Source organism: Eptesicus fuscus, chromosome 23, assembly GCF_027574615.1.
Source record: "Eptesicus fuscus isolate TK198812 chromosome 23, DD_ASM_mEF_20220401, whole genome shotgun sequence".
NCBI classification, from domain to species: domain Eukaryota; kingdom Metazoa; phylum Chordata; class Mammalia; order Chiroptera; family Vespertilionidae; genus Eptesicus; species Eptesicus fuscus.
The window spans coordinates 13,277,713-13,286,712 of record NC_072495.1 but is presented as its reverse complement, the minus strand read 5'-3'; the positions used below and the strand labels follow the sequence as shown (position 1 = coordinate 13,286,712).

At 66.5% G+C, this 9,000-nt stretch overlaps 1 protein-coding gene across 2 annotated transcripts; it reads right to left on the bottom strand.

Annotated features, from left to right (window-relative positions):
• Nucleotides 1-234: 234 nt before the first annotated feature.
• On the bottom strand, nucleotides 235-8,483 carry TBX1 (T-box transcription factor 1). 2 transcript variants are annotated; one of them, XM_054712815.1, is made up of 9 exons: nucleotides 8,300-8,483; nucleotides 7,624-7,743; nucleotides 6,054-6,429; nucleotides 4,028-4,129; nucleotides 3,031-3,202; nucleotides 2,360-2,515; nucleotides 1,646-1,713; nucleotides 1,462-1,562; nucleotides 235-1,120 (listed from the first exon to the last, which is right to left on the bottom strand). In XM_054712815.1, the coding sequence occupies exons 2-9, from the start codon at nucleotides 7,655-7,657 to the stop codon at nucleotides 651-653; spliced, it is 1,479 nt and encodes a 492-aa protein (XP_054568790.1). In that variant the 5' UTR covers nucleotides 7,658-7,743; nucleotides 8,300-8,483; the 3' UTR covers nucleotides 235-650. The 2 variants fall into 2 exon arrangements, with proteins under 2 accessions (XP_054568790.1, XP_054568789.1); XM_054712814.1 differs by lacking the exon at nucleotides 8,300-8,483 and having other exon boundaries at nucleotides 7,624-8,227.
• Between the last annotated feature and the right edge of the window lie 517 nt (nucleotides 8,484-9,000).

Sequence of the window (9,000 nt, the reverse complement as noted above, 5' to 3'; positions counted from 1 at the left end):
GCCTGACGCCGAGGGGGCGGGGAGAGGACGGAGAGAGGCGTGGCCGGGAAGAGGCTCTAGGAAGGGGCTCCAAGGGCACGGCAGGGACCCCCGGCTCCGCCCAACGCCCGACCTGCGGCCTTCGGGGACTGGAGCTGGGCAGACCCTCAAGTCCCCGAGTCCAAACGGATTCGCTGTCCCTGAGATTCCCCCGCGCGATCTAACTGTTCTCAAATAAATGGACACGCAGGCAGCTTCCAAAAGAGGCGAAACCGTTTATCAAGTCGCTGAAGGCGCGATATCTACAGTATCTACAAATATCTACACGTATCTACACCGCCTGCAGACAGGGCTCCCGGGTCGTCTACGCTGCCGCTGCTGGGCCGGGCCGGGGGCGACGCGGTCCCGCGGAGAACAATAAATATCACTTCCTTCCGCGCTGACCGGGCGCTTTGGCACTGGCGGCGCGGCCCGTGGCCCCCCGGGCTGGGGAGGAGGGGGGCCGCGGTGGCGCCCGGGCTGGAGAACCAGGTCTTCCGACAGCGCTCGGGCGGAGGGCGGAGGACCCCGTGGCTGCGAGGCTGGAGAAGGGGGGACCCGCGGAGGCCCGGGGCTGGGGCGCGTTCCCTGCCGGCCTCAGGGCTGCCCGGGCCCGCGGGGGGACGGCCGCGTTATCTGGGGCAGTAGTCGTAGGAGCCAGGCGGCGCGGCCCCCGCCGAGTACATGTTGGCGGCGGCGGCGGCGGCGGCAGCGGCGGCGGCGGCGGCGGCCGCCGGGCTCACCGGGTGGTGGTGCGAGTGTGCGTGCGCGTGGTAGCCGTGGCCGCGCAGGCCGGGCAGCGGGTAGGGCGCCGGCCGGCTCTTGGCCCCGAGGTAGTGGTCATAGGCGGCAGCCGGGTACTTGTAGGGGTGGTGGTGCAGCGGCTCCGACGCGCCGGGCGCCTCCAGGCGCAGCTCGGGGTGCGGGGGGCTGGGCCGGCCTCCGGGCGCGCCGGGCAGCGGGACGAGGCCACCGGCGCCGCCAGCCCCGGGCAACGCGGGGCTCAGCACGCGCGCCAGCAGCGGCGGCGGGGGCGCCGGGTCCCCGAGCACGGCCGGCCCGCCCGCATCGCGCTCGAATTCTCGCCGGGCTTCGGCGGCGTCTGCGAGAAGGGCCGACGGGTGAGCGTGGGGGCCGAAGCGCAGAGGGGACCCGCCAGAGTCCCGCCGGCAGGATGAGGCGCTAGGCCACCCCCCGCTTCTCTCCGAACCAGCCCGAGACCCCGGCCCTCCCCAGGAACCCGCGCCCCTCCGCGGGCGGCAGGGCGAGGCTCAGCCGTCGGGCCGGGCGGGCGAGTGCGCGCTTGCCCGCCGCCACGGCCGTTGTGCAAGCGGCGGGAAGGCCGCGAGCGCCCCTGAGGCGCAGGCAAGGCCGGGCACAGCCGCCTCCCGGGGGCGGAGCGCGCGCGGAGCCGCGGCCCGGATCCCACGACCCCGGCCCTACCTTTCTCCGCGCCGTTGGGCTGCCCGGGGGAGGCCACCGGGTTCCGCGAGCGCGCGAAGGCGGTCATGAGCGGCAGCGCGCCGGGCCGGTGGTTTCGGGGCCTGTGGGAGGGAGGCGGGCGGTGGGTCGGGGGATGCCCCGTGCAGGCGCCCGGTGGCGCTCGCTGTCTCCTCGGGACACTCACCAGTCTTCGGGGTCGCAGTCTCGGAAGCCTTTGGCGAAAGGGTTGCTGGCGATCTTGAGCTGCGTGATCTGCGGGGAAGAGGGCGCGCACTGAGCCAGCGCTGGAGCCCTGCGCAGGGGGCTGTTGGACCTCCGCGGAGACTTGGGGAGTGTCGGGGAGCATTGAGAGGGGCTGCGCCGGGAAGGGCTCCTCTCCTCTCCTCTCCGCGGACTGAACCGGCCCACAGCCGCCCCTCCCCCACGGAGGTTGTGCCTCTCTCCTGCGGCGGGATGTCTGCGGAGCCTCCCTTCTTGGGAAGGAGCCCCTTTGGGGACCCCAAGTGGTTGGGATGGAGACCCTACACCCCTGGCTGAGATGGGAATGTGGTCCCCTCCACCCCCACCCCGCAGGGGAGAAGAGCGAAGGGGCGCCCTCGGAATCTGGGTAAACCTCAGATCTGGCCCCTGATGGGGAGTTTCCGGAATGGTTTGGAAAACAAACTTTCAGGCCACATTGACAGTTGCTGCTTGAAAGGTCAACCTGATAGGAGGCCGGGACGTCCTGCAGCAGAGGGGAGGGGGCGGCTGGAGGCCCTTGGGGGTGGGGCTGCAGGCTGGTTTTGTTCCACGGGGGGCCCATCATTTGCAGGTCCAAACCTTCAGTTCCCGAGGCAGGGGCTGAAAATCTCAGCCCCTCCCAGAAGAGCTGGAGGTGCGGTCCGCAGGCCTCACTCACCCTGTGGTTCTGGTAGGCAGTGACGGCCGTGAAGCGCGTCTCCTCGAACACAAAGGTTTTGAAGTTCTCCTCGGCGTATTTCTCACTGTCTTTGCGCGGGTCCACGTAGACCACGTGGAAGCGGGGCTGGTATCTGTGCATGGAGTTGAGAATAATCTGGAAGACAAGGTGGCGAGGCCGGAGCTAGGAAATCGGCCAAGATCTTAACAGGCAGCGAAAGTCCCAGAGAATTCGGGCAAAACCCTTATCTCCCCAAATGAGGCCTGGCCAGGGGGACCCAGGGGGACCCTGTGACCGACGGGGGGGGGGGGGGGCACCAGGAAAAAACGCTCCTCCGAGTGGCAAAAGATCGAGGCTTAGATTCTCTTTCCTTATGTCCTCGAGAACTACTGCGACCCATCGCCAGCCTGGACTCCAAAAAGCCTCCTGCACCTACCCCCACACCCGGCACCATCCTTCCCAGTTAAAAACCTCCAACAAAAGATGAGGCACCCTCTCCCAGGCCTGAGGCCCACCAGACCCTGTGCGCCCCTGACCAGAAGGGCTGCTCTCTGCAGCTTGTCCCTCATCCACACCCCCAACCGCCCCAGCTCTGCCTCTGGTGTGCAGGGACGGCGGAGGGCCCGCAGGGGTGGGGACCCCGTGGGAGCCGGGGGAAGGGGGTCGCTCACGTGGCCGTTGTCGTCCAGCAGGTTGTTGGTCAGTTTGAGCTTGTCAAAGGACACGATTTGCTTCATCCACTGTGCGCCCTTGGCAGGCGAGTCCGGGTGGTAGTGCACGCGGCCCGGAGTGGCAGGGTCTGCCTTCCCCGCCACCAGCCAGGAGGAGCTGTGGAAGGCGTACCTGGGACAGCACCAGGGCATGGGTCACGTCATGTGGGGGGCGAACCGAGAGGGCCTTGCTGAGTGAACCCCGAAAGTGCCTCTGATGAGCTTCCCCACCGGTGAAGCTTTGGCTGCCACACAGGCTGGGAGCTTTTCCGAGGGGAATTGCAGAGAAAACAGAAAACTCCCTGCAGTCCCAAAACACAAGACAGCAGGAATCCGCACCGAGGGGGGGAGGGGAGGGGGAAGGAGGGAGGCTGAGCTCCCGGTGCCACATTTCGCTGCACGCGGGTCTGCCTGTTCTGGGCTTCCCTGCTGGCCTCCAGTGTCGCCTGCTCAGCGGGGCGCCTGGATTTGGCCACGAAGGCTGCCTGGGGCCCAGGGCAAACCATGTTCTCTTTATTAATTGCTGTTAATTGTCCGGGCAGCTAAGGCCCGCCCTGCATAATCTCTCCCGGTCACCCCACCTTTCCTGCCCTGCTTGGGGGGGGGGGGGGGAGAGACAGCATTCCCTGGGGGTGGGGGAAGGGGACAAGGTGTTCACCTCCTGGGAGGAGACAGGAAGAAGGGGGGCTGTGTGCTGCCTTGGGCCTAAAGCTGGTGGGGAGGTGACCAGCCTGTGTGACCTCCTAAGTGGAGCTCTGGAGAGCCTCTGGGGGCAGGATGTTTGAGAGTCTGGGGTCCGACAGAGCGGGAAGGGAACAGGACACAAAAGCTGGCGGGGAAGCTGGCACAGATGCCTTTGGCCACCGAATTACCAATGTGGTGGGCTGTCCCCAAGGCATCACCAGGCAGGGACCCGTGGCTTCCCAGGGCACCCTCCCGGGTCCGGCTGGGCGCTCACCGGTAGCGCTTGTCGTCCACGGGCACAAAGTCCATGAGGAGCATGTAGTCAGCCATGGGGTCCATGCCGAAGAGCTTCACTTGGAAGGTGGGGAACATGCGCCTGGGGACAGGACGGCAAGGAGGCAGGTCACCTTAGATGGAGAAGGGCAGGGTCGCGCCACCCTAACCAGCCAGGGAAGGGCTGCCTCCCCGTGACTGCTGAGTGTGGTGTGGGGGCCTGGTCCCTCCTTCTCATCTCCCCTCACTCAGCTGCTCTAACCCGACCAGGCCCCTGCCCAGCTAGGGTAAGAGGAGCGGCAGGGCACCCCCCTGCCCCCGTTTTTTAAAGCATGAAAATGGCTAGCTCAACACTGGAGCTGAACCTCCACGCCCTAGCCTTGGCCAATCGCTTCTGTCACCCTTGCCTGTGTGGACCCAGCCTAGCAATAGCCGAGCTGGCCTCCGCTGGCAACACCCCAGCCACATGATCCAGTCCCAGCCCTCAACACAGCCACCCCAGCTCGATCTCAGCTCCCGGCTCAGACAAAGTGAAACCGGGGTATTCTGTGAGATTCCGAGGAGTCCTGGTTGCCCTTTCGCCTGGGCCTAGGCTGTCCCCCAATCCCTCGGTAAGGCCTAGGCCTTGGAGCCCACAGCCTCCACTGTGACCCATCCCTCAGGCCCTGCCTCCCGCCCAGTGCCGGGGTCTCCCTACCTTCCGTGGGGACACATACAAGCCCCCACTCCCCCAGCTGCCACCATAACCCTAAGGCACAGCTACCCAGGGCAGACTTGGCTTGTGCCCTCATGGTCTCTAACTCTCCCTCCCCCGGGCTCCAACTTGATGACCAGATCAGGCTCTTGAGAGGGCATTATGCCACTCCAGGATGGGCCGCTGGCTGCGGGCCGGCCCTGCCAGCCGAGGGGCCCTGGAGCACAGCTCTAGGCCTAGCCCCCAGCCCTTTCCTACGGCTTCCCCTCACTCCCTGCAGGCGGTGGGCAGAAAACAGATGACACTGAGCTGGCCCTCCTGAACTGGCCTGCCGCCACCACCACCACCACCACTCCACCTCTGCAGGCTGGAGGGTGAATGCTGACTCCTGGTGCCAAGACCCTTGCTGGGCTGGCCTGGACCAGAGGCTGGGGCACAGATCTGGGGGAGGGGGGTGCCCAGGACAGCACGGAGAGCCTGGAGCAGACCCACTGAGCTGGAGCTGAGCATGGGCCCCAGGCTTTCCAGGGAGGACGGCCTCAGCAAGGAAACAGAAACCACCAGAAGGCTCTGCAAACAGGCCCTGAGCTCCCTTTGGCCAGGCGGACTCGGAGCTGGTGTCTCCGTGTGTACATTAGACACAGCCCGGCACTCGCCTTTGTCTGTTGGTCAAATCCGTTGCATCGAAAAACTCGTTCCCCTTCTTCTCTCTGGGCCCTTACAGCAAATAGAGGCCAACTGGAAGACGCGGGCCCCAGCGGCAGAGCCAGGCCCCACAATCACCGGGAATTTAGGCCTAAGACAACTGGGTAGCACTCTCCACGGAACAGAACACACTGTTTTTAGAGTCTTAATTCCCCCCTAAAATGTTCCCGACAATTGCCCAGCGGCTCCTCTTTAGCCGGGATAGACTGAACTAAAGAACCAAAGACCGAGTTTCCTTTGAGGTGGGAGCCGGCGCCGGCTGGTGGCAAGGCCCCTCCCAGGCGGCTGCCTTCGCCCCGCAAGCTCGGTGTGCTCTGAGCCGGTCCGTTTCTGGCGGTGCCAGGTCCTGGGGCTGCTGGTCGGGCGGCAGGTCCGCAGGGTTTCTTTCCGCCGCCTTCCTGGCCTCCCGAGCAGTGCCCTCCGCGGCCCGGCGCGCCAGGCGGCTGTCGCTAGAGCCGGGTCTCGGAGAGCGGAGGAGCTGGCCCGCGCAGAGAGGGACCCGCAGGTGGCCGGGCCGCGCCCCCCACCCCGCTTCTCAGTCTCGCTCGCGTGGATCGGGCCAAAGCCCGCCGCCCGAGACCGGCGCCACGTGGGGAGAGGGTCGCAGCGGGGAGAAGGGCGCCCTGACCTGCCAGCCTTGGTGACGATCATCTCGGTGCCCAGCTGATTGAATTCGTCCCACAGAGCCTTCATCTCGAGCTGCACGCTCACGCTGGCCACCTTCGCGTTCTTCTTCACCGGCGCCTTGGCGGCGGCCGCGCAACTGGCCCCGGGGCCCTCGGGCTCGGCAGCGGCACTGGTGGCGGCCCCGGCGGCCGGCGCGAACGGGTAGGCGTGCGGCGGCGGCGGCGGCGGGCCAGGGGCGCCCGGGGCGGCGGCGGCGCACGGGTCGTAGCGCGGCGGCGGCGGCGGCTCGCGCGGGCCGTATGGGTCCGCGCCCGGCGACGCGGCGCCCGGGAAGCCCCCGGCGGCCCCCAGGCTGCTCAGGCTGCTGGCCGTGAAGGCTGCAACGTCGCAGAAGTGCGAGAGCTGCGTGAGCCACGGGCTGGACACGGCGGAGATCATGACCCGCGGGCCGCCGCCCCCCCCGCCCCGCCGCCGAGGTGAGCGCTACCCCGCGCCCCGGGCCGAGTGGCGGGCGCCGCGCCGCGCCCGGGGCCGCGCCGCCCCACACCGCGGGCCGGCCCCGAAGAGGCGCCCCGCCCCGCCCCGCCCCGCGCTCCCCACCCCCCCGCCGAGACAATGCCTCCTTCCCCTCCCCTTCCCGCGCCCCTCCTCCGCCCCTTCCCCCTCCCCGGCCCCCAGCCCGCCCGCCGCGGCTGCTCGGCCCGGGCCCCCCGACCGCCCGGACCGGCTCCCCAGAGCGCCGGCCGTCCGCCGCCCCTCGCTCTGCCGCCCTCCCGTGTTGCACTTCTCCCTTCTCTGTCCAGGCTCTCTTTCCAGTTTATTTATTTTTTTTACCTTTGTCTTGATCATTTAAAATTTCCCTCCTATTCGTCTTTCCTTCCTCCACTATCTCTTTCGTTTCTCTTTATTTCTGCCTCTTCCTCTTTTTCCTGTTATGTCTTTTCTTTCCACTTTATTTTTCATCACTCTTTTTCTTTTCCGCCTGCCTTTTCCCTCTTGTTTCTGTATATCTTTCTTTGTTATTCATTATTTTTTTCTCTTTTTTAACAAAATTAAAACAAGTTTTTCTCTAACTTTTTCTTTTTTTAAATGACTTTCTGAAAATGTCCTTCCCTTTCTTCTTTTTGTTCTTGCCCTCTATTTCTTTTTCTTCTTTCTCTTTTTCCCTACCCTCCTTTCGGGTTTTCTGTTCTTTTCTCAATTTCTCCTCCTCCTGGCTGCCTCACCTCTTTCTCTTTCTCCTTTTCCCTTGTTCCTTGCGCTTTCATCCCACCTCTGCCCCTGTCTCTGGTCCTCCTCTCCTGTCCTTCCCGCCTCCACTCACCTCTTCTGGGCCTGCGTCTAGCTTTGTGCAGGTCTCCGTAGCTGGGTCCCCAGGCGGGAGGGGGCACAAGCTTTGGGCAGGATGCCCGCCCTTTCTCTGCCCCAGAGTGGAAGCTGGCAGCCTGGAGCCCACCCAGCCAGAGGTCCCCTCACACCCACTCCGTGCCCCGGCCCTGCCAACCCTCTTCGGGGCAGCAGTGGCAGAGGACCTGGAGGGCGGGCGGTGTAGACGCTGCGGGAAGGCTCACCTTCCATGTCCCTGGTGACGGTGCTGAAGTGCATCCCGCCCGGGGATTCCAGCAGCCGGTGAAGCTTCGCCCGGTTGGAGGACCCGGGGCCCAGGCGGGCGGTACGCTCTGCGGCCTCTGCTGCAACCAGAGAGGCGATGCTGAACGCGCTGGCCCGGGGAGACAGCGGGCTCCGCGCGTCCATAGGCGCCCGGCGGCCTGGCCGGCGCCGCCTCCGACTGCGTGCACCCAGCCGCACCGAGGCCGGCCCAGCCCACGGGAACCGGGGGCGGGAGCCTGCGGTGCCACTCACAGCCGTTAGCCCAGACCCAGGGGATTATGGCGTCACGGCCCCCCACTCCCGACCAGTGGCAGCCAAGGGGCCCAGCCGGGCGGGGCGCCCTGAGAGCACAGGGCCCTTCTGCTTTTCAAGTTCCTCGCCCCTCGCCTCTGCTCCCAGGGACCTCCATGGCCAGGGCCCCTCGGACATCCCACTGCTCCCACTGAGGCCAGGGTCCTCTCCGTCAGCCTCCACAGCCCCAGGGGGAAGGTGATTATACCGGGAGCACTCAGCCCCAGCCCAAGGCAGTGGAGCACGGATGAAACGCCAGGGGCCGCCTGGGCCCAGCCCAGCCCCTGCCCCTGCCCCTGCCCTCAGCCCCTCCTGCCTCCTCCTCCTCCCTGGCTGCCCCTGCACCTGGGTGAGGAGCGGGCAGTTCGGGCTCCAGCACGGCCTCTGCGAAGCAGGACAGTACCCAGGCCAGCAAATGCCCCTGGCCCCCTTCGATGGGCTCACTGTTGTGGCTGGGGACCCCAAGTAGAGGGACACGGCCCAGGCTGCGCAGCCCGGGAGTCCCAGCGTCACGCGCAACCCGCGTACACCGCCCGCCTCTGGCCAGGACGCTTATACATCCGGAGGGTGGGCAGTGCCCGCTCCTCTGACCTCCCTGCGCACCGGCCAGGCGCAGGGAGGGCCGGGGGCGGAGCCTGGACTGGCCGAGGGAGCGGAGGACACGTAGGGAGTTCAGGCCTCCCAGTGCGGTGGTGTGCTGCCCCTCGCTGCATCCCACTCCACCGGCAGCCTGCCCGCCTGGGGCAGTTAGGCCCAACACAGTGAGGCAGGGCCTGCCGGAGGCCTCAGGGCCCTTAGGCACAGGCATCTGGGATGGAAAGGCCTGGCTTAGCTTGTGCCTTCTCCTACCTACTGCTTCTGGGGCCTCCTCTGGCCCTATCAGGCATCCACGGCCTTCCAGTCCAGTGTCTCCCTAGCAAGCCTCCGTGCCTCCCAGGAGCCTCTTGGTCCTGCACTAAGGCTCTGGCAGCCAGGGCCTCCTTTCCAAGGCCTCTCCGCCTGCAACCACGTCATTTGCCTGTGCTTGTCTGGATGGGGGTAGGGGG